At 45.6% G+C, this 25,077-nt stretch overlaps 1 protein-coding gene across 1 annotated transcript in view; it reads left to right on the top strand.

The window, feature by feature from the left end:
* LAMC2 (laminin subunit gamma 2) overlaps window positions 1-25,077 on the top strand; it is a 71,782-nt gene that overhangs the window by 25,028 nt on the left and 21,677 nt on the right. Inside the window, exons 5-10 of the mRNA XM_070397047.1 lie at window positions 8,235-8,423; window positions 15,157-15,292; window positions 18,195-18,293; window positions 20,977-21,113; window positions 21,924-22,046; window positions 23,242-23,431. Of these exons, the coding sequence (XP_070253148.1) occupies window positions 8,235-8,423; window positions 15,157-15,292; window positions 18,195-18,293; window positions 20,977-21,113; window positions 21,924-22,046; window positions 23,242-23,431 (874 nt within the window). The remainder of the gene's footprint in view (window positions 1-8,234; window positions 8,424-15,156; window positions 15,293-18,194; window positions 18,294-20,976; window positions 21,114-21,923; window positions 22,047-23,241; window positions 23,432-25,077) is intronic.

The following is a 25,077-nucleotide window of genomic DNA, read 5'->3' on the forward strand; positions in this document are numbered from 1 at the left end:
AACGGGAACAAATACAATATTTGTATTTGCATGTGGCCCGCGGGCCGTAGTTTGAGGACCCCTGTTCTAGAGTGAGGGGTCACGGAGGTTCAGGGCTGAGCCTTGGGGAACAGCAACATTTAGAGTTGGGGTGAGCAAAGGAGCCTGCAGACTTGGGAGGGGGGGGAGAGGAGCGGGGGGGGGGGGGGGGGGGGAGGGGGCGGGGCAGGTCAGAAGCCAAGAAGAAATCTGACAGTATATGATGTCATGATATTTAAGGGAAGAGTCTCAAAAAAGGAGAGAACAAGACTCGGTGTCCCAGAAAGGGAATGAGGGGCACAAAATGCTAGAAAGGAAACACGGGGCACACACCTCCCCTATAAATAAGGAAGAGAATTGAATGTCATATCTACATGGTTTCTACATGGACTCAGCCATTACAGGTAACTGGTTTGATACCCTTGCTGCTGTTTAACTGCATCAGTATAAGTGCGCACTAAGCAGCTGAAATGGAAGCGAGAGCAGCAAAGCTCTACGTAATAGCAATCAGGACACACCGTCAAGTTCAAACATGACACTCAGATTCCTAGCTCATGAGCTAGTCCCACACACCAGCCAAGTACATTACCTGTCAAGGTTGCCAGATCTCTGCAAACTGATCTCATGGTCTCCAGCCTGCCTCATGGCCTTGCCCTGCCTCCCGTGCAGCCCTCGGCTTGCTGCCCTTTGAGACGACAGGCAGAAGGTCTTTGCAGCTCCAAGCTCACAGGGCACAGATTCACAGGCAGTCCTGGCACAGAAATCGTTCCTGTGGTGTAAGCAGCTACCTGGAAGAACATCCCACACTCCTCCTACCTCAGAGTACCATGTTCCTCTGACAAGTCTTCCTGTTCCCGTTTCACTGTGGATTTTGTTGTTGTTGAAACATTAGCTTTTTACACTGAACGCCATATATGTAACCTATGTATTGTGTTGAGAAATTTTCATATTGGGTTCCTGGACTCCTGGGAGATTTCTGCATGTTCGAGTTCTTGTTCAGCATTTTTAAGAGTCAGACTTCCTTCCTTCCTTTCTTCTTTCCTCCTTCTATTCATATTTCCATCTGCCCTTCTATCCATCCATCCAATAATCACTGTCCCAAGCTCTGTGTTAGGTACTGTTTGTGGGGACACAAACGTGTGAAATGCTAAAGGGGAAGTAAGTCATGGACACCAATAGTGATGGCCTGGGAGAGAAAGTGGTAAATGCCGGGAGAGAGGTGGAGATGAAGTCCTGCGGGCATTCAGAGCAGGGAGAAGCTGTTGAAGGGTTCTTAGCAGGGACCCTACACGATCTGATTTATGCTCTTCAAAAAGATCACTCTGGTTGTCCTGTGGGTTTAAGGAGAGTGGAAGAGGGTAGAGCCCCAGGCAAAGGAAGTAGCAACCAGGGCCTGGGGAAGGCAAGGAAGAGCTTGGTGCATCCCAGATTCCTGTGAGGCTCTGTGTGTTGGAGCCCAGTGAACAAGAGAGGGAAACAGGAATGAGATCAAGTTGCAGAGGTCAGCGGAGCCACATCCTCAGGGTTTGGAAAGAAGTTTGCATTTTTAATTTTGTTGTCACTGTGGGAGCACTAAAAACTCGGTGATTCCCTAAATTGCATGAAGGTGGTGATGAGATCACCTGGGCGAATAGCAGAGCGTGTGTTTTACGTGTAGAACAAAAGAAAGAGGATCTGCTTAACACACACGATGCGGTGTATGCCAAATGGTGAAGATTTCTCGTAATTGTTTGCAGCATTTCCTATGGAAAATTTAAAATGAGGTCTGGATGAACTGCAGCCATCGATGCTGAGTATTCCAGGGCCTGGCCCCAAGTACAACCTGAGGAAATATTTTCCGTTTCCTTCCATTCTCCTAAGGATACAGCTTGGAAACAGCCTTTGCCCCCGCGCTTCCTGCCCCGACCTGTTGGAGCTGTGTTGGAAAGAGGGCGGTGGCATGAAGGGAGCCCGAGGGGTTCCGCACACCTTACTCGTTGCTGGTGCAGGGTTTTCCAGCTCCTTGGATCTGCGTCTGGGGATGCAATGGGGGTGGTGGGGGGCTGATCAGCCTGTGTCTGGCTGCCTGGCGGGCTTTGCTAAGAAGCACCTCGAGGGTCAGGCGCTATGATAGTTATTATCATAATAAATACTTAAGTGCCGAAGAGGGAGCATACAGCTTAGTCAGACACAATGACCACCCACGCTTTACTAGACTGAAAAAATATGTGCAAATCTGAGTAAGATGACTCGGTTTTAGGTGTGTTTATGGAGGGCTCGGGGTAACTTGGAGAGAACCCCGGCCGACAGAGACAAGGATTTCTGGGCATTGGGGTGAGGGAACAAAGAGAGGACGGGACAAAGCCTTGAAGAGAGGTCCCTAGTTTGGAAAGAGCGCAGTACAAACGAAGAGACGAATCAGAGAAATGGATGGTACCTGGCACCTATGATAGAGTCAGGGAGAGAGGGGGCAGGGCCTGCCTGTCTTGATTCCTAGAGCCTATGAGGCTTCAGGTCCGTTCAGGGTCCCAGTCTGATTTGTTTCTGTATTTTCTGGTGCAATGATACCTTAAGGCCAGGTCCCAGATCCATGGTGAAATGAGGAAAACGTGGATGATGTGATGGGTGTTTGACAAAACCCAATAGTTATTAAGTAAATATATACAGAATATCATATTTGACAAAATAAACCCTTGGCAACTCCCCTTTTTGAAATCTTGCTTCTTCACGAAGTTCCAGTGTCTAAGCACTCAGTGTTAGACATGAGGCGATGTTTATTAAATGAATGAAATAGGTGTATAGCTCATTGACCAAGGAGAGAAGAAGGAAGGGGGAAAAGGAATAAGAATCAGTAAAACAAAATCGATTAATGAGGCGCTTTGGTGAGGAAGGGGCTTTATCAGGAGGGACAAAGAAAATCTGCAACATGACAGGCAAAGAGTTTGCTACCTTTGTTATGTAAATAAACCATGATAATTTATAATAAAAAACATGGTGCCCATTAGATAAATGGACAAAGATCACGAACAGACCACTATCAAAATAGAAATAAAATAGGAAACCAGCACAGGGCACTTTTCAACCCTTCCTTCCTTTTTATTTCCCTTCACTGTTTTCTGTAGCTGTCCCTAACAAATATCACTCTCAGGATTCTCTCTGTATTTCTTATTTATTTTCTTTCCCTCCAACTTGCATGAGAACTCCAGGAGGGCTGGAACATCTATTGGTTTTGTATACCTCGTTCCCCCTGTGCCTAGAATAGGGCCTGGCATATGGTAGATGCTTAATATCTATTTGTTGAGTGAATGGAAGAATGAATGGACTGTTGGTAAAAGGGAAACGTCCAAGACCTTTATCTTTACACTTCCATCACTTGCTTTTGTATCAAGGCTCCCTGATGGAAACTAGAGAATATAGTCATGAAATTTGCTGCTGGCCCAGAATTTGGAAAAATATCAAGTACATTAAAAAATGAAAATGAGAAAATTCTAGGCATAAAGGTGAACAAGACTAAACATAGAGGAAGGGAAGTATACTAAAATACTTTTTAGAATTTCCTCTTGTTTGAAATGTAGTCTAGCCTTGTATTTAGGTCTATTAATCTAAATAAGTCATTGTATTATAAGTTATCAAAAAAATGCTATTTTCTAGACGGGGCTTCTGTGGAGAAAAGCATCCCCTCCAGGAACAGGGAAGAAAGTGTCTGCTGAATGTCGGTATTTGTATTTTTTAGGCACAGCCAGACATGTGGGAACACGTGGGGTCCTTTGAATGGTAGAAACACATCTAGGAATTTCCTGAAGTTTAAGAAAACATTCATTCATTTGTTCAGTGAAAAGCATGAAACACAGACACTACAAATACAGACACTGAGCCAGATACCAGGGCTTCATTTTTCCTTTTCTACAGCATGAGAGTGCTTTCGGCCTGTTTGAAGAGCAGAGTCAAGTGAAGATATTTGGCCGAAACTGGTTTGGCTCAGTGGATAGAGCGTCGGCCTGCGGACTGGGGGGTCCCAGGTTCGATTCCGGTCAAGGGCATGTACCTGGGTTGCGAGCACATCCCCAGTGGGAGATGTGCAGGAGGCAGCTGGTCGATGTTTCTCTCTCATCAATGTTTCTAACTCTCTATCTCTCTCCCTTCCTCTCTGTGAAGAAATCAATAAAATATATTAAAAAAAAAAAGTGAAGATATTTGCCCTACTTCATTTCAAAAATAAATTTTAAAAAAATATTTCTGCCAATATTTAAAAATCAGTACATTTCAGACATAAAGCGAAATTTCTCTCTTCTTTAAGAACGTAAGCGGAAATGCTCTCTACAGGGGGCGTCGTTTCTGTGTGACAGGATTGGCTGGGGGGATATACAGCTTCTCCCTATAGCCCTTTTGGCAGAATCCCCTCTGCTCCCTGTCGCCTTTTTCCTAGCCTGGCAGTGCTCTTTGGCAACCAGTGGTGTGCCCATGGTAGTGGCTGGGCAGAAATTGGTCGCAGAATAAGACAGACCAGGCTCAAGCTGTATGAGGCCCATTCTGTTCAACTCAGTTGCAGAAATAATCTGAAATTGGAAGCATAAAGATTTTTTAAAAAAATATATTTTATTGATTTTTTACAGAGAGGAAGGGAGAGAGATAGAGAGTTAGAAACATCGATGAAAGAGAAACATCGATCAGCTGCCTCCTGCACATCTCCTACTGGGGATGTGCCCGCAACCCAGGTACATGCCCTTGACCGGAATCGAACCAGGGACCTTTCAGTCTGCAGGCCGACGCTCTATCCAGGATTTTTTTTCTCAGTAGTAAGATTGAGTAATAATTGGTGTTTGGGAAGTTAGTCTAAATTTGGGAGATGATTTGAGAGAGGCCATGTTGCAAATGCATCAGTGACAAAAGGGGTCATTCCATGCAAAAGGGCAAACTCCCTCCCCTCATTCTCTGGGTGTGAGTGTTCAGAAGACTCAATATTGAGCTAAGTGCAGTGCAGCTAAGTGTTGGGCTCAGTGTGGTTTCAAAGTCCTTCAGACAAGGATGGAGAGAGTGTCTCCATGGGATTACCTTGTAATGCAGACACAGGAGGCCAATGCACTCCCCGGACACGAGGCCCATAGGTTCTTTCACTCCAGCCAGCATGACCTTGGGGTTTGACGAAAACCCATGTGACAGAGAGGAGGGTAGATTGACAATAGGTTTGTAACCTATTGGGCAAGTTCCAGAGTGGAGATGCTGGTTGAAGACCTCCCTTGCTGGAACTGTAATGCAGCTCTAAGGATGACTGTGACTTTAAAGGAAGAACATAGTTCTTTTAGAATAGAGCTTGGCCAGAAAGAGAGGGAGGTGGTTAAAAATAATAATAATAATAATAATAATGACAAGGTTGTCTATTTTTTAAATATTGCTCTAAATTAAATATATCATGAGCTGTCTTTATGAAGTTAACTATCACCAGCAAAAAGTTTGTTCTGAATAAGAAAGGCACAATGAAAAGTTTGTAATTATATTGAGACTCCTCGCCAAAGGCATCCAGGGCACAGAGGGCATTGGCTGCCTGTGACCCAGCTGAGTAACCACACAAGGATTGTTGGCTGGTGAATGTAGCTCTTGTATGTGCCTGACGATGTACTCAGAAATTTCGCAGCACATGACAGCTGTGTGGCACATCTGTTCGAGATCCAAAACATCAGTTACACAAGCATTCACTGGGAAAGATTCGCCTTGGCACCAGCTCTGTGAAAAGCCCTGGGAGCTTGACTTGAGTGCAAACTTAATAGGCTGTAAGTTTAATGAAATGTTAGGCTACAACCATGGAATTGTAATACCTGGTCTTGTTGGAAGCAGAGCTGTTCAAACCACACTCGAAGTACTGTAATAAATCTGGTCATTTAAACAAACATATTGAAAATTAGAGTTTGTTCTTAGACAGGTAGTCAAGAAGGATCTAGAAATCATCACATGGGAAATGTTGGAGGTCTTGGAGGTGACAGCCTTCCAGCTTAACCTGAAGGAAAAAAGATGAAGGAGGGAGATGCTATAGCTACTATCCTATATAATAAAAGACTAATATGCAAATTGACCAAACAGCGGAACGACCGGTCACTATGACACGCACTGACAACCAGAGGGCAGATGCTTAATGCAGGAGCTGTCCCCTGGTGGTCAGTGCACTCTCACAGGGAGACCACCACTCAGCTAGAAGCTAGGATCACGGCTGGCGAGTGCTGCGGTGTTGGCAGGGGCCTCTCCCAGGGAGCAGGCCTAAGCCAGCAGTTGAACATCCCCCAAAGGCTCCCGGACTACAAGAGGGCACAGGCCAGGCTGAGGGACCCCCCGCCCCGAGTGCACGTATTTTGTGCACTGGGCCTCTAGCCTTAAGATATTCAAAGGCTTGGCTGATACAGTGCCTTATAGAACAATGTCTAAAATAAATGTCTGATGAATAGATAAATGAAAAAGAGAGTAGTGTGTGTGTGTGTGTGTGTGTGTGTGTGAGTGATTTTCCAAGGAAGAACAAGAATACATGGTAAAAATTACAGGGAGGGAGACAGATTTTAGACTCTATAAAAATAATTTATAACAACCAGTACTGTCTAAGGAAGAACAGGAGATTGTACTAGATTAGAAAGGATTCAAGAAGGAATTGAATTTATAAAATGAATGCCTACGTTCAGTAGTAAACCAGATTCTTAAGAAGTGGGAGTCCAGTGGAAAGGTAAGGGCTTTGTGGTGGGGCAGACCTGGGAGCAAATTTATCTTAGCCCATGTAGCTGTCTGATTTTGAGCAAGATACCTACTCCCTCTAAACATCTGTTTCTTCTGTGAAATGGGGATAGTAAAACTCAGATTAAAGTGTTGTTGTAAGCCGATGCACTTAAAGTCCTGGAAATAGAGTGGGCTCTGGTTTGATGTTAGTTGACTTGCCCTAGATTAGATGGCATCCAAAGTAGCATGAGGGTTCTAGGAGCTGTTGTAAGGAAGTTGCTTAGGAAGCTCCTAAGATTTGCGGAGTCACCTTTGTGTCTTCAGAGCCTGACTCGGCTTGCAAGGGCAGCTGCTCCGTACATCTTGGCATATTCGTTGAAGCTGTTATCAGTGCTCTGGGTAAGTCATGGCCCTAGGCACCTCTAGAAACAGGATCAAAGATGGAAACAGGATCAGTAGGATTGCATGACCCATAGACACAGTGTGCCTGGCGAAAAGAAAGTGAGTTTTGGCATCAGACGGGTTCAAATTCCAGCTCTCCACTGGGGCAAGTGACTTGCCCTTTCGGAGCTGCACTTTTCCCATCTAAGGCAGTGCCTGTCCCGTGGGAGGGAGGGATACAATAGTGTAGGCGAAGGACTAGATATTCTCTTCTCAGTGGGACCCTCTCACCAGCCCAGGGAGGCAGATAATGCGTGTACATTTATAAGACAAGAGCCAGGATTCAGAGAGTTCAAGTAATTTGCCCCAGAAACCAGCAGAACTAGTATTTGATCCAATTCTTTTAACCTCAAGGCTCATCATCTTTCTCTTCTACGTGGTGACGAAACATTTTTTAGTATCTGCTCTGTGCCAGGTACTATGCTCAGTATTTCCACGTGTTCCCTCATTGGCTGTGTAGGTCCCACATGGAGATGTCACTCTGTGAGTCTCTTTGGAATATCCACGGGGTAAACTCCCCTAGACTCTTGGGAAAGGTTATTCTTTATGGGGCTATGGTTCTCTTTGATACTTGGCTTTGGAAGGCACATGCCAGGCATAGTGAGTGGGGCAGGAGATACCTGTCCAGACAGTCATATTAGCTCCTCAACGTGGACCATCACTGGAGGAACAGATGTTGTGTTGTGTGTCTTGAATAGATGATGCCACCAGCTGTTAGACAGCTGTGCCACTGTCCTCAGGTCTCCAGCCCATACACTTGTCCTATAGGGTTGCATGGGGTTTTAAAAACGAACTTCTTGCAAATACTTAATTCAGAATTTCACATAAAGACACATAAGACTTTTGAGGAAATGGACAGTTGGGTAACCCTGGACTCATGTTCTCCCAAGCAACACCCCACCAGCACTGCGTACCTGCTCCTTCCTTTAGATGAGTGAGAACTCTCACAGTCCTCACCCGGCTCCTTTAACTTCCTCCTCTTACTCCATCAAGTAGTTGGACTAAGCTGTAGACCCCATGCATAACTTATATTAATAAAACAGCACCTGGGAGAATTGTCTCTGTGCTTTTAGCTAACGATGTTTTTCTTTCCTGATCCCCAGTCTGTGATTGCAATGGGAAGTCCCGGCAATGTGTCTTTGATCCAGAACTTCACAGGCAGACAGGGCATGGATTCCGCTGCCTCAACTGCAATGACAACACCGGCGGCATTCACTGCGAGCGGTGCAAGGAAGGATTCTACAGGCAGAGAGAAAGAGACCGCTGTTTACCCTGCAACTGTAACTCCAAAGGTAGCTGGGGGAAAGGGACAAAGAGGGAGATGGAGAAGGGGAGGAAGGCAATGAGGGAGGGAGGGAGAGCGGGTTGGAGGGAGAAGCCAACAGGCCAAGAGAGAGGCGTTCAACTTCTAGAACAACTGGGAATCTAACCAGACACTGTTGTTGTTGTTTGTCATTTCAGTCGGAAAAGAAATATGTTTTTCTGAAGTCTGAATTGTAGGAACCAGCTGATGTCTTTAGGGCGCATTGATTTGAATTCGAGAACCAGGAGGCCCACGATTAGTTGTCCTGGCAGATGACAGTCTTTGACCCCTGGACAAAGGAAGCTCACACTCTTCCAGTGATAGCTTCTCATATCTGCAACCATCCCTTTGCCCAGCCTCTAAAAAACTAAAGGATTAGAAAGGTCTGTTTCTGGTGCTATGCTAGATGCTAGGGATATAAAATGGTACCAATAGAAAAGACGGACAAATAAATAGTCTTTCAAAGGGTTGTTAACAAGAAAAAATAGAGTTAACAAATAGGAAGCACCTAACAGGGTGGCTGGTTCATAGGCGGGCTCTTTATTGTTATTTTGCTGAACTTGTCACCTGGAGCTACCAGTATATTCAAAGAACTGTAGGGAGTTTTGTGCACAGATGCACAGGATTCATTGTGGGCAGACAGTAAGACAAGCTAGTAAAAATAAAGAGAGAGAGACAGGTAGTTCTGCTAAATAAGTTGAGTTTTTCTTTTTCATTGACTTTATTGTCTATTATCTTGGTGGTGTCTGGTTCACTTCTTTGTTAGAAAGTGTTTAGTAGGATCACATGACAAATATGAAGCCACCTAAAGGCTATGGCCTAATACGTGGCAGTGACTCAGTGTAGCTGCATGGGACCAGTTCATAGCAGCAGCTCAACGCATCTGAAAATAGTAGTTTGTGGTCCAGCTATGAGTTGCTGATAGAGTGTATTGGGGAGCCTCATAGGAAACTGGGGTGACCCTGTCGTGACACAGACCCATATCCCAGCAACCACTTCGCAGTCACCAGAGTTGCCCTCTTGATGTGGTTTGAGTCAAGTTTGCTCAGTTTGGTGGTGGAGAATGAGCATCCAGAATCTTTTGGATTTAGCAATTCTCCCTATGAATCAAGGAATTTCATCAAGAAAACCTAAAAAAAAAAGTGATTCCATTTGAATGGGCATTTAACCTCTCTAAAGAGCCCACATCCCCTTAGGTTATGCAGCTTCACTGTGAGTCACTAGAGTTGGGTCATCCCAGCAAAAAGATTGGTGAGAGTGTAATTAGAAATGTAATTGGCTCAGCTGGAAAGCCTGGCCTGACGACAAGGTTATAGTCCCAGAGTAAGTCTCTGCTGCTCTCAGAGAGATGGTGACGAAGGACTGGCAATCCATTGCCCATCCAGCAACAATGAGCCTGACTCTTTCTTTTGGGGAACAGCTATCCCAGACTAAGGGTGATCAGCCTGGTAGAAGGTGGAGCCCAGCAGTGACTTACCTCTTGTACCATAGCTAGCGTGCATTACTCGCTTTCTCTGTACCAGGCACTTGTCTAGGTGCTTTCATGCAGTAATTAATCTAATCCCCACAAATCACCTTATGAAGAGGATGCTATTATTATTTCCATTTTACAAATGAAGTAGCAGAGGCTTAGAGAGAGAGGAGATGAAACTTGTAGAAGGTTGTAGAGCTATGTGGGTTCCAGCCCCAGGTGTGCTGACATCAAAGGTCGTAATGTAGAGTATAGTGGTGGGTTTTGGAGTCGGGCAGCCTGGGTTCAAATCCTGGCACTGCCACTACTGTGTGTCCCTTTGGGCCTGCCCCTTAAGCTCTCGCTGCCCCCAGTGTCCTCATCTGTAACAGGGTGATCATGCTGTTTACATCACAGGATCATGTGAGGATAAAATGATGTTTGTTGAGCACATGCTAGGCAACTCAATACAGTAATGTCATTGTTTTTCTTATTAGGACAGAGGTCAGGGTCCCAATCAATTACATGCCAGCCTAGAAAGAAGCTTTATTAAAGCAATTTGTAAATATTTTATTAACATCCTGAAATCGACAGTAAATTTTTCAAATATTTTTAACAGTGGGGAAACTGAGACCTAGAAGAATTAATTCATGGCCTAACATTTCCCAGCAAGTGATTACAAGAGCTAAAGTTGTAACCCAGGTGTTCTGATCAGCAACTATTCCCTTTTATTCCCTCTGTGTGAAAGAAAAATATCAAAATATCAACAGCAGATAATTAGAGGTCCAGTAAAAAAAAAATCATGCATATTATTTCCTAAGATCTGGGTAATGCTTTCTATTTTTCCAGAACACTTTCTCATACTATGTGTTCTTTGTGTGTGTATTAACACGCTCCACCCAGTGTTAAAAACATGAAGAGACTGAGGGGCCCGAGCTGCACAGATGACTAGACCAGAGGCACAAGATTAATTCCCAAAGTGATTTCTCAGCCTCTTAATCAAAGGATATTTTTCACTTTCAAATAATACCTTCACAAGGGACCTTGTTGTCTATTCAATTTCAAACGTGGGAGACTACATCTTTCCAAATAATGCTATCATCCCATGTATGGCAAAGGAAGCCAACAGGATGAATAATCCCTAGGCTGGTCACAGATTTGGACTTCACATCAGTTTCTCATAATCAGAGCAACTAGACTTATTTTTATGTGATGACTTTGTGGCCTCAGCAATCAGGCTATTGTCTTTAATTCTTATAACCATGTGTATAAGCCCAGATACCCTTTTGCAAATACTTTGAAATTCACTGTGTGTGCATGTGTGTTTATTCCTCCCATGACACCTAAATTCTTGAGATCTGTGTGGACATCAATGATATTAGACTTGTTCTCTTAATTTTACCATTTTTTTTTTACATACCTATGAACCTGACAGTGGGTTACTCAGTCTCTAACATTTGAGTTATTATTTAAAACATGTCTTAAGTAATAATTACTTAATTATTATTAATAGAATTATTTCGTAATTGTCATGTTATTTTTAAATGCAAGTGTATACTTACAGCCATTGGGTTCTCAAGAGGAATTATACCCTCTCGGTTTAAATTTTAAATTTTAAACCAAGAGGGTATAATTGATAACTGATAATCCTTTTAGAATACCTTCCTGAGTCCTCAGATGCATGTAGACTATATGTTCATAAGTTCTGAAAGTGCTTATTGGGACACAGACTTGAAACAGGAAACTTTTCGCATCTGTTCTTGAAACCCAGTTGTTCACGGCCCCTGAGAGTAGCTCTTGATGTAGGAACTGGGACGGGTGCTTTTATGTCAATGAGACACTTTGGAAACCCAATGCTATCACTTTGGACGTTTTGGAACATGAAATAAAGTCGTCCTGTTCATGGTAGGAGCCTGTGTACTTGGTGAGGCTTGAAGGAGGCCTAGAGATAATGTATAAACTACAATTCTTATGCACCCACTATGCATCAGATACTGAATTAGGCACTTTACATATTTCAGTTCAAAGTCTTAGGACAGCTCTCCAAGGTGCAAGTTGTTATCCCCTCTTCAAAGAAGTGATGAATGAGCAGTTTGCCCAAGGACACAAGCAAATAAGTGGCAGAGCTGGTATTTGAAGTGAGATCTGTTGGACTTCAAAGCCTGGGCTCTTTTCATGACCCCCAGCGTCTAGAGCTGTGTTCTATAGATAATGTCCTAAGGAACACTGCGTTCCTCCAGATAATAATAGGTGTTGCCTGTAAGAATGTCAAATAATGTTTGGAAACACTGGCATTAAAAAGTTAAGCTTTATGCCTACTGAATGTATTATGTTGTAAATCTCTGCAAGATTTAGTCTGTACTATTTCCCAAACTCTTTGGAACACCGAGTGCCTATTTTTATGAGGTGACTGTTAATAACCCTCAGAAAGGTATTTTATAGAGTACCATTTGGGGGTTATTTGGGTCAAACCCAAAAGCAAAGTACAGTCTTCTTCATCCTATAAGATTAATTCATTTCTGAAAAACTGTGGAAGGAGTTTTCCGAAGAAGCATAAGTTCCATTCATTTGAATGGGAAAAATTATGTTTCTGAGTCCCAGATCAGCACCCATTTGTTAAAAACAAAAACAAAAACAAAACTCAATTATATTAAAGAGATATTTCTTCTGTTGAATGTTCCTTATTAAAGTATAATTTTATTTGTTTGTTTTTAGCTCCTTTAACGGTTGGTAGAGCAGTGAGCATGTCTGTCTCTAACTGTCAAGCCCAACAACCTCTCTTCATTCTCGTCTTGTAAAACGTTCTCGGCCTTAGATCTGAAAACTATCCCACCCTCCTCCTCCTTTAACTCTCCTTCAAAACTCTCCTTCCTGGCCTTCCTCTGCCCTGAGACTTCTCCCCTCTCTGGTCACCTCTTTCCTTAATCCATGGGGCTCCCTTTCTAAGCTGGGCACTTACTCAGCCCTCTCTGCTCCCAGAGTGAGCTCATGCTTCCTTGTTTGGCTGTGAACATCATCTCCAGCCTCTTTCGTGAGTTCTAGAATTACATCCCCACCTGATAGGCCACTAGAAACGCAAGTTTCCTATGTCTGAACTGAACTCCCGATCTCCTCTGGATGATTCAACCCCAGATCCTGCTCTTCCTTTCCCTTCTCTTTGGTAAATAGCATCCCATTCCATCTCGTTGTGCCCTCCAAGACCTTGGTGCCACCCATGTGATCCCTGTCCCCCACAACCCCCCATTACCCATGTCCCCAAAGTCTGTTCCTTCTACATCTACAGTGGCTCTCCCAGGTTTCCTTCCTCTTCTCCTCCCCAGACCCCTCTCCTCCAGGCCATCACGTCATGGCGGATTCCTTTCATGGGAGCCTGCTGGTCTTTCCCTTCCCAAGCCTCCCTGCAGATTGCTCTAGAGTTGTCTTTCTAAACCACAGGTCTGATAGTTCCCTGTTACCCCCAAAGGGACCTTTTATCCTTCTGTTGGCATTGAATTCACTGGTAGCTAGCATGAGCTAATATATATGAAGTGCCTAACTTGGTGTCTTGCATGTCATGGGTGCTCAAAAATGCACTTTAGACTATTATGACTGAGGTCCCCCAAATCTTCCAAAGTTGACATAGAGTCTTTCATAGACTCTAACTTTGAATATGGCTAATTTATTTCATGTTCCATTTGTGGCATAAAAGCCTTTATATGGGTACGGAGCCAATGCCTTTATTGATTTGAATTGTAACTACTAGTGAATTAAACGTTCATAGAAGGATAACAGATTTTTTTTTTCTAAAGGAGCAACTGGTTAGTGTTCTGTTGGCTGGCTAGAGAATGGATACCCTAATTATCACAGTGGAGCTACACAGATGAGTTTATAGTTCTACCAGCCACAGAAACATTTTAAAGTAGGTGAGGTGTACCGCTAGCCAGTTTCCACCTCATTGTTTGGCTCCCTCCTACGTGCTTTCACAACAGTCCTGTCTCTTTCTTGGCATATGTGCATCGCTTCAGCGAATTTCTGGGCCCCTTCTCTGTGTTGTGCACTGTGCTGGGTGCTGGAGACGCAGCCGAGAACATGAGCTAACTCATCATAAGTAAGCAGAGCTAAGGACTGGAGTAGGGGTGGGATGGATATTTTAGTTATGAGGGTCAGAGAAGATTTCTCTAGAGAAGTCATATTTAATCAAGACCCGAGTGCTGAGAATGGGCCAACTTAGGGAAGTTCTGGGGCAACAGCATTCCAGGCTGAGGGAGCAGCAAGTGCAAATGCCCCGAGGAGGGAAGCAGTTTAGCACCTTCTAGGAACAGTGTGGAGAGCTGGGTGCTGGAACTTAGGGAAGGCGGGTAGGAGATGAGGTAAGAGAGGTTTAGTCTTGCAGGCCATGGTACAGAGTTTGCATTTTATCCTGCTGATAGTGGGAAGCCACCGGAGAACTTAGACAAAGAATATCATCTGAATTCCATTCTAGAAAGAGCAGTCTGGCTTCTGTATAGAGGCTGGAGTGTAGGGAGGCCAGGATGAGAGGCGGGGTCGAGGAGAACTCGGGTGGCAGAAGGCGAGGTGATGGGTTCCGGAGGTGATGGAGTGGCACGTCTTGTTATCCTGAGCACCCCTTGTCTTTCATCACTGCTCCCTCTGAGAGGACTCATTTACAAGGAAGAGCATGTCTATAAAAAGTTAATCACAGGGCAGGGACTCTCGTGCACTAAACCGGGTAAGAGGCATACGTCCTCCATTCCTCTCAAGGAGTGATGCTCCAATGACAAGAATTTTTGCCCCTCCAGGTTAGTAGAGGTATTTTTGGTTAAGAGGCCTTTTTGTCCTCTTAAAAAAAAAAAATCACACCATTCAAACACTAACCCCTCAAAGACGGCTTTTGCCTGCCAGAAATAGGGGAGAATGTGGCTCACTCCCTCATGCCCACTTGCTCCAGGAGGCCATGCCCATTCACAAATGTCCTCCTTCTGGAGATCTTGAGGATCTGACAGACTTCTTTTAAAAAGCAGTGGCTTACACACTACTTCGTGTAGAAAGGAGGCAGATAGATGTACTAAAACACTTTCAGGAGTAATTTCCACTCATTTCCCGGGAGAAGACATCCTTTGCTGCTAAAACTCTCCCTGGGGGGCAGATGCAAACTCAGGCGATGTGGGAATTGCTAGAGGGAGCAGGTGGTGGTTATTTCATAATATTTATTGTCCCCCAGAGTGCTCTCTAACAGCATATAAATTACCTATTTCCTCCTCTTCTTTCCTTTCCCCTATCTTGTCGGTTACAGGCTCTCTTAGCGCTCGATGTGACAACTCCGGACGGTGCAGCTGTAAGCCAGGTGTGACAGGAGACAGGTGTGACCGATGTCTGCCAGGCTTCCACACACTCACTGATGCTGGGTGCACCCAAGACCAAAGGCTAATGTAAGTACCCTGCCTACCAGTGCTGCCTCTGCCATGAAAAATGACAATTATATTAACCCTTGTGACCACTTACAGTCCCTGAGCACCTACTGTGTGCCAAGCACTGCTTTGAGAACTTCATGTGGGTTATCTCAACCCTCACAATAACCTTAAGAAGTTAGGATTTCCATTATACTCATGGTAAAGATAAGAAATTGATTCCACGAGGGGTTAAATAAATTGCCCCACGTTCCTGGAGAAGGTGGATGTAACAGTCAAGCCCAGAATCTTGACTCAGGAACCCATGTCCTGCACCCTGACAGTTGCCCCCTTTAGATGAACAACGATGGAGGTAAGAATCTTCAAATTCCTACCTGGGACCTGTTCCAACCCAAATGAGCTTGGAGTAGAGAACTTTTGTGCATAACTTTAATCTCCATTAGTTTGAAGAAGCTTCTGTCCCTGCTCACATTCTTTGCTGGAAGAAGGTGGCGCATGCATTATAAATCACATATCCAGTCCGCAGAGATGCAGAGTGGGCAGGGCGCTGGGGTGGCCTTGAGGAGTGGGAGCTTGGCAGGGAAGCCATTAGTTCGAAGGCTGCCTGCGGAGGGTTTGTGTCCCTTGCCCACAGGAGAAGATCCCTCCGGCCATGCTTGGTCTGCCCCAGTCATCACTCTCCCATGTTCCCTTACCCTCTGGGCCTTTGCATAGATTGTTCTCTTCCAACCTCACTGTCCTCTTTTCGATGATCTTCAGAGACCCTTCCTGGGCCCAATCTCCTTTTCGTAACCCTCCTAAGACACAAGTAGATCGTATCACTTCTCTGCTTGCAGTCCTCTGTTAGCTCCCTTTCCCGCTCAGAATGTCCAGACTTCTCATCAAAGCCAGTAGGGCCATGCGAGTTCCTGCTCCAACCTCCATCATCGGCTCCCCGACTTTTCACCACTCTCCCCCAGGCTCCCTGCACTCTAGCGCACTAGCCTTCCTTCCCTCCTCCAAAGGAGCCAAGTGTATGTGACCTTGGTCTTGGCCTAGAGCACTGCCCTTCCCCACCCCCCACCCCCAGCCACACAGAGCTTCCTGGGGCTCCATCCCTACCACATCCATCGCCTCACAGAGGCCTTCCCTGTCCAGTCCCCACTCCTCCGTGTTCTGACTCTGTTATTCTACTTCAAATCTCTCATTTTCCATATGTGCTTGTCTGCCTGTCCCTCTCGCTAGAATGTGAGCCCCATTATGACTCTGTCTTGTTCACTGCTGCATCCCTGTAGGAGGCGGCACATAGAGGGTGTAGCTCGGCTACAGCTGCCACCTGCTTTACTGTCCCTGAGACTCCCAGACAACAGCGGGTATTTCCCATGGCTTAGTATCCCCAGTGCTTAGCAGCCAGTAGATGTTGTATAATGTCCATCAAAGGGTCTAGAGCAGTGGTTCTCATCCTTCTGGCCCTTTAAATACAGTTCCTCATGGTGTGACCCAACCATAAAATTATTTTCGTTGCTACTTCACAACTGTAATGTTGCTACTGTTATGAATCGTAATGTAAATATCTGATATGCAGGATGGTCTTAGGCGACCCCCGTGAAAGGGTCGTTTGACCGCCAAAGGGGTCTCGACCCACAGGTTGAGAACCGCTGGTCTAGATAAATAGTACGGAGGGGATAAGACAGGGAGGAGACCATGGGAATTAAAGGTGAAGATTGGCAAAGAAATCTTCAGGAAGCCTGACAGGACTTGGCAGCTGGTTGGATGAGGAATGTAAGGGAGAGGAAGGAGTCAAGTTCAAGTCTGGGCAGGATTTGGATGGGATCATAGGGCAGTCAGAGGAGGAGCAGATCAGCAGAGTACAGATGACACTTGGTTTTGGATCCATGAGATAACTACATAATTGTGTTCCAAACCGAGTGACAGAGACCCGTGCTTTGACCAGTCACTAGTCAAAGCCCTGGTCTGCACAAGACAAGGAGATTGTGCCAACATTAAATAATGAAGAACTTTATTGAGAAAGTCTTGCCAAAAAAAAAAAAAAAATCAGCCAAACTCAGCAATTCCACTCAAGAGATATGAAAACATATATCTTCACAGAAACTAGTACACACATGTTCAATGGATAAACAAGATATAGTATTCCCACATGATAGGATTTTATTCATCCCTCAAGAAACAAAGTACTGATACATGGCATGACATGGATGGACCTTGAAAACATACTAAGTGAAAGAAGCCAGACACAAAAGGCCACATATTGTATGATTCCATTCATAGGAAATGTGCAGAAGAGACAGGAAGCTGACTAGTGGTTGCCTCGGGCTGGGTAGGAAATGGAGGGGGATTGCTAATGGACACAGGGCTTCTTTTCAGAGTGAGGAAAATATTCTAAAATTGTGGTGATGGATGTTCAACTCTGAGAAGCTACTAAAAACTATTGAATTGTACACGTTAAATGGGTGAATTACATAGCATGTGAATTATATCTCAATAAAGTTGTTACCCAAAGAAAGAACTAAATGAATTAAAATAGCAAATAGATGGAATTAATCATAATAAAAGCAGATATCATTGAATTAAACAATAGAGAAACAATTTTTTTTTAATATCAACTGAACCAAACAGTCAACCAAACTAGACAGCTTAGTGATGAGTGTGGCTTACATTCTGGCACAGAGCCCCTCCTCTCTTTAGGGGTCGGTAGCAAACAGGTCATGGACCGGCTGCCACCCAGACCACACCGGAGTAGCCCTGGCATAGACAAATGAGTCTGTACAGGGTCGGCAAGGCATGAGCATGGACAGGGATAGCCAAGAGAGGCCTCACTGAAGAGAAAAGATTCACTCAAGTCGGTGACTTTGGCAGACGAGCACTTGATCTTTATGTGTAAAGTTGGAAACACATCCCTAACTTTTGTTTTCTTCTTTCCCAGAGACCCCAACTGTGACTGTGACCCAGCTGGCGTCTCGGGGCCCTGCGACTCAGGCCGCTGTGTCTGCAAGCCGGCTGTCACCGGGGAGCGCTGTGATAGGTTTGTGAACTCGGGCCTATGGACACAGCAGGGGGAGGCCCTTGGCCACTAGCATAAATCATCCTCTACTGCAATTATGGGAAAGAGACACTTAACAGATGTTGATGACCTTCTTCCTGTCCTCTGTCCTCAAAAACGAAGCTTAAAAAAGAAATACAACTGAGCCCCCAAATCTCGCTGGCCTCCATGCGTTAGCTGTGGCTCCTTCTCTTCGTTTGCACCACCGTAGAGGCACAGGGCCCCAGTGAGTGCCCTTGCCAGCTGGCTCTGAATCCCAGGTGCTCAGCTACCAGGTGGTGTGCAGTGACGAGGTCACATGACTCATCTTGCTCCCAGGAAAGGCCTGACCTAATTAAACACGTTGGGAAAATTCTTGTAAGAGGGAATATCACAGTGTATGGCCATATTTAACCATCGTGTGCAGAAAAGGAACCGCCCAGGGATGGCATGGTGGCTGCATGCACACACATGAATGGGGGAGATGTAAGAGCACGCAGGCCCCATGCCAAGCTTGGGCAGGTGGCCCCAAGAGAAGAGACCCACCCTCAGCTGCTGCAGTAGGACATTCCTGTGTAGACACTGCCCAGACCTAAAGCTCTGTCCTCTCCCCACCCTCTCCACTCAGTCTGAGATTGTGGCGAGCAGAGGGCTGTGGCGAGGCCCCAGGGGTAAAGGCTTCCTTCTCATTTCCTCCCAAGTAAGAAAGCAGTTCTTTGGCATCCTGCCAATCACTCCTACCTGGGCAGAGGCAATGCCAGGCACATTCCAATCTCCGTTTTCAAGGGGGTTCTTTGCTGCTGAGGTGGGGAGAAGGAAACGCGGCTTCAGAGTTAAAAGAGGAGTCACTTTTTGAGAACGTTTTTAATTTCAAAATATAACACAGAAATAGAGAGCCACATAAAACCAATGTTGTCAGCACCACCAATTGTAGGAAATAGACCTCGGCTGAAAATGTGGCATCCCAACGACACCCTCCCTCCTCCCTCCTCCCTCCTCCCTGGAAGTGGCCACTATTCTGACTTCTAGGGTGATCACTTCCTTACTTTTCTTCATGATTTGTTATGCAAGTGCATCCCTATAAACACTATTAATTAGTATTGCCTGATTCATTCACTTTTCTCCCTTTGTCATGCCCTCTCCACCCTTTCTGGACCTCCCTCCCTCCCTCCTTCTCCCTCCCTTTTCCTCCCTCCCTCCTTCTCCCTCCCTTTTCCTCCCTCCCTTCTTCTTCCCTTCCTTGTTTTTAAATTTCTTTTAATCTACAGGTTTCCTCCGTAGAAACCATATGATTTTTTTAAAACCCTTGCCCTATAGAGAAAAAAGCTTATTTACTTACAGCTGTTCTCTGAAGCATCACAGCCAACTTGCTTTTCTGGGATTTTGCACAATGAACATATGCCCGACCTATGGTCCAGTGAGTTAGACCACATGGATTAGAAACAAACGTGCTTGAGTTTGCATCTTGCCTCAGCCACTTACCAGCTGAATGAACAGGCTTCTTAACCGCTCTTGGTGTCTTCATCTAAGAAAGTTGGAAATAACAATTGCTATCTCATAGGACTGTGGTGAGGATTAAATGAGAGAGCACACATCAGGTGCCTGGCATTTCATTTGAAGTGTTAAATAAGTGATACTTGAAACGATTGGTATTTCATGTAGAAGGAGGTAGTAAACTTGAACAGAGAAAAACATGAGTCCTCCCTAGCTTCACCTGCCCTCTTCTCTGTGACCCCAACATCTGGGACTTGTATGGCAGCTGTGATCCTCGGAGAAGCCCCTGGACAGCTGGAGCTGGGAGAGAGGTGGAACTCTAGCCCACACTTTACTTCTGTAGAGTCTCTAGCCGCCCTTTGTCGTAGCCTCACCTGCCCCTTTCCTCGTGGGGCCAGAGCCCGGGGCCAAGGGGCAGGGATGCTAGCTAACACCTAGTGCTCTGGTTGGAGGAGGGGGTCAGTGGGGCTAAGTGGGTGCTGGGACTGGAGCATTTGCTTTCCTTTCCTGCGCCCTCCCTCCCCATTTTGTCCCCATGAAGCCCTTACTCCAGGATGAGTCCAGCTCTGCATAGCCCTGCCCTACCCCACCCCCTGTTGCCCACATGACCTCCACTCAGTTCCTCACCAAGAATGGGGAAATCACTAAGTTTCCAAACCACCAATTCACACAAGATTCTGTTCTACTAGAGGGAGAGCAAGTGAATGCGCCCCATGCTCTGTCACTAGGTGGGGAATCGGGGGTGGGGTGGGGTGGGGTGGGGGGAGGGCCTATGATTGTCCCCAGGTGGTCTGGGAGTTGGGATGGCATGTATAATTTGTATTTAGCCCCTCTGGGAATGAACAGGCCCGGGTGGGAGAGAAAGTAGGAAAGAACAGTCATTATATTGTCTACATGGACTAAGAAATAACCTATAGCCCTGGCCGGTTTGGCTCAGTGGATAGAGTGTCGGCCTGCGGACTCAAGGGTCCCAGGTTTGATTCTGGTCAAGGGCATGTACCTTGGTTGAGGGCACATCCCCAGTGGGGGGTGTGCAGGAGGCAGCTGATCGATGTTTCTCTCTCATCAATGTTTCTGACTCTCTATCCCTCTCCCATTCTCTCTGTAAAAAGTCAATAAAATATATTTTTTTTAAAAAAAAAAGAAAGAAAGAACCTATACTATTATCCTGACTTCCAAAATGCCCCTGCAGGTGTCGACCAGGGTACTATCACCTGGATGGAGGAAACCCGGAGGGCTGTACCCAGTGTTTTTGCTACGGGCATTCAGCCAGCTGCCACAGCTCTGGGGACTACAGTGTCCACAAAATCACCTCTGCCTTCCATCAGGGTAAAGTCCTCTGTTTTCTAGAATTTCTGTTTTTAACATTGTACAGGGCTCTGTGCTGACAGATAACCACTTGGCCATCCATAGGACAGGAGTCTGGAGTCACCTTTAGCAACTCTCTTCTAGCTTCTAATGTGCATTATTATTACAGGCCAATCAGGCAGACTCTGGTATCTTGAAGAAGTTATAACTGAACAAGTTACTCATACCAGCGTATGAATAACTTAAAAGAATCACTGAAAAGAGACCAGGGTTTCATTTCCCTGCATTTCCCATCTGCATCTGCTTCAAAACCACAAAGAATCATTCAGTGGATTGAGTGCGGGGGGAGGGGCTCTTATGAGCTCCTTCCTGGAATTCACACTCACTAATCGTACTCCTTTCACATACATTAAATGAGTTAATTTATGTGAAATTAGTTCCCAAGCTACAAAGCACCATAAAAATGTGGGAGATCCAGATGATTCCAACTCTGAATTTCCCTTTGAACATACTGGACCCTCTTTCCTCACTAAGGCCAGACACTGTTTATGTCAATAAAATAATATTCCAAATTACAGGCAGATGAAAACGTGCTCTCTTCTCACAAGAGACACAAAGACTAGAAGTCAGTGCAGCTGTGGGCAGAGCAGATGAGGTTGAGACCCAAGCAGAGAGGAGCCTGGGGAGTTTTGAGGACTGGACATGGGGGTGGAAATATTAGGAAAACCCCACTTGCTACTCACCGCTAGGACTTTTTGGCAAGCACATCTTGCCTTGTTTATCTCAGTAGATGGTGTGTCCGAATGCAGAGTGGTTTTATTTGTCTTCCAGATGTTGACGGCTGGAAGGCTGTCCAAAGAAATGGGTCTCCTGCAAAGCTCCATTGGTCACCCCGCCACCGGGACGTGTTTAGCTCGGCACGACGATCGGACCCTGTCTATTTTGTAGCTCCTGGTATGTACCGCGTTTGTCCTATAGAAGCCAACCTATAAGACTAGGAAGTGAGGATAGAGGAGCGGAGTTGGAGAAGAGAAACCATGTCCCTTAGTGTTCAGGGCAGCAGTATCCGCAGCCGACGGTTGGGGCTTCAGTCCAATTTGACAAAGTCATGGCACAACAGAGCAGAATGGGTGTGTCCAGGTGGTCAGACCCTGGGTGAGGGTCTTACTTTAATCAAAGGGGAAGTTTCTAGGTTTCCCACCAAGACAAGATATAAAAGATATAGGGACTGCAGTCAAATCCGTGGGCCTGTTGAGAAGCAGATGGAAAAGCAAAAACAAGGCATTTCTCAAAGCTTTAAGCACTTGTAGATTTAAAAATAGTCAGTGGTATAGGAAAACTGGATGGCAAAGCTCTGGTGAGAATGCTAATCCTAGTCATGTCCTTACCTGATATGTGATTCCCGGATGAGTTGTCCTCTTAACCTTCCAAAGTTCAGTGCTCTCAGCTGTTAAATGGGAATTGAAATGCCTGCCTCCAAGTATTATTGCCATCAAATGTAATGGTGTCTGTGAAAGCATTCTGTAAACTCTGCAGCAGAGGTGGGGAGCATCCGGCCCGCGGGCCATGTAAGGCCCGTGAAATCATTTGGCCTGGCCCTGTTAAGGCATTAGGGGTGAGTTAATTAAACGTTTGACCAAATATAGCAGGCTAATTTTTAAGTTGATAATTCTTGGCAGAACATGATATAAATACCCAAATGGCCCGTGGCAGAACAAAGGTTCCCCACCCCTGCTCTAAAGCATTAGGTAACAAAGGGCACTATTGCCGGTATACCTGGGATGTTAACATACTGGTCTGTCACAGGGCCATGCCATGAATCATCTAATTCAGCGGTCACCAACCTTTCGGACGTCATTGACCACCAGTGGTCCACGGACCACCAGTTGGTGACCGCTGATCTAATAGATGGAACTGTGTGATAATGAGGCCCTTTTAGCATTTCCGTAACGAATCCGTCTTTGTAGCTGACAGCAGTGTGACCATGTCCAGTGCCGTGAACTGGCTCTTCCGGAGGGTGGTTTGGGGCAGGGTGGTGGGTGGATAATACAAGCGCCAACAGAAATGGCCAACATTAGTGCAGACTTGCTCCCTAATTTGCTTCTCCAGCTTCACACTGATCTCAATCTCTTCAAATTCTATTTCACAGCCAAATTTCTCGGGAATCAGCAGGTGAGCTATGGGCAAAGCCTGTCTTTTGACTACCGTGTGGACAGGGGAGGCAGACACCCATCTGCCCACGACGTGATCCTAGAAGGTGCTGGTCTCCGGATCACAGCTCCCTTGATGCCACTTGGCAAGACACTGCCTTGTGGGATCACCAAGACTTACACATTCAGGTAAGAAGAGAGACTACCAGTGGGTCCAATAGCACAAGCTGTGATTGCAGTCAAGTTCCTTCCTTCATTCACTCAATCATCATTTGTTCACTCAACAAGCTTTTCTGAGCACCTTTTATGTACCAGCCATGGTGTTATGTGCTGAGACAGGACACGACTGCCACCCTCCAGCCTCTCACAGGCTAATGGGAGAGGAAAATAAACAAATGGTTACAGTGCAGCTTATAAGATAGATAAGGTGGACACGGGTTTTGAACACACACAGGCAAAACTAACTCACACTGGAGTGATCAAGGAAAGAGCCTCAAGAAGATGTGACAGTGAAGAGCAACTCTCTAAGGAAAGAAAAGGGGAAAGGTTAACAAGGCTGAGAAAAGTATGCTTGAGGGAGGTTGTGATTTAGGGAACTCCAAGTGGTTACGCATGAGTGGAGCGGGGGAGAGGAACACACTGAGAAGTGAGGTCAGAGAAAGAGGTGGGAGGAGTGAGCTCACGGACAGCCCTGTGTCTATCTAAGGAGGTTGCTCATTCTCCTGGGAATGGGAATTTTGAATGGTGGGTACAGAGAGGTTGGGGGAAGGGGCTGTGCCTTCTAAGTGCTCAGTATTGATTAGAAGCTTAGAAATAAAGATGAAGAAATATGGTCTTTGTCCTCCAAGAGTTCATGGTCTAGTACAGTGATGGCGAACCTAGGACACGCGTGTCAGAGGTGACACATGAACTCATTTTTTTGGTTGATTTTTCTTTGTTAAATGGCATTTAAATATATAAAGTAAATATCAAAAATATAAGTCTTTGTTTTACTATGGTTGCAAATATCAAAAAATTTCTATATGTCACATGGCACCAGAATTAGGTTAGGGTTTTTCAAAATGCTGACATGCTGAGTTCAAAAGGTTCGCCATCACTGGTCTAGTAGAATATATTAACATGTCAACAAGCAAACATAGTACAGTACAAGAATTGCTTCAGCGGTGTGCATGCTCATGGGGACTTGAGAGGAGAGGAGCGAGTGCCCAGTTCTGCCTGGAGGAGTCAGAAAGCTTCGCGGAGGAGGCAGCATGTGGTCTGAGGACAGAAAGAAGGGCAGGACTTTCCCAGGGACAAAACCAAGACAACTGTGCATGTCGATGTAGGTGAGAGTGTGGAAGGGCATCATACGGGGAATTGGCAAGAGCTATTTGTGGCTGCTGCACCGCATGTATAAGGGAGGTGGACAGAGAAGGTTGAAAAGACTGGGAAAGGACCCACAGGGTGGTCCTTGTATGTCATGCCAAGGTGCCGAGGTCTTGTCCATGCCTGTAAGATAATGGAAAGTTTACTGAGACACTGGAGGTCAAGAAGTGGTATGATCAGGTATGAAGACTGGTGCAAATACCATGTGGAGGATACTTCAGGTGGGGTCCTTAACTGGATCATCCGAACACACGCACAGTGGTTCAAGCGGCAGTTGCTGGAGGCCTAACCCAGTAAGGGAAATGGAGTTAGAAGGCTCACAGCACACACAGTGTGTACTTAATGAACGGAGTGCAGCTTATGCCAGTGGTACACACACAGCCCTCCCAACTGAATTACCCAGTCCCACCTTCTCAGCCTGGGGCACTTTGCTCTCTGAGATTCTGCTTATAGGGTTTTCCTTTGTGTGA

The sequence above is a fragment of the Myotis yumanensis genome, unplaced genomic scaffold (genome assembly GCF_028538775.1).
Source record: "Myotis yumanensis isolate MYYU_CA2020_CCGP unplaced genomic scaffold, mMyoYum1.0.hap1 SCAF_17, whole genome shotgun sequence".
NCBI lineage: Eukaryota > Metazoa > Chordata > Mammalia > Chiroptera > Vespertilionidae > Myotis > Myotis yumanensis.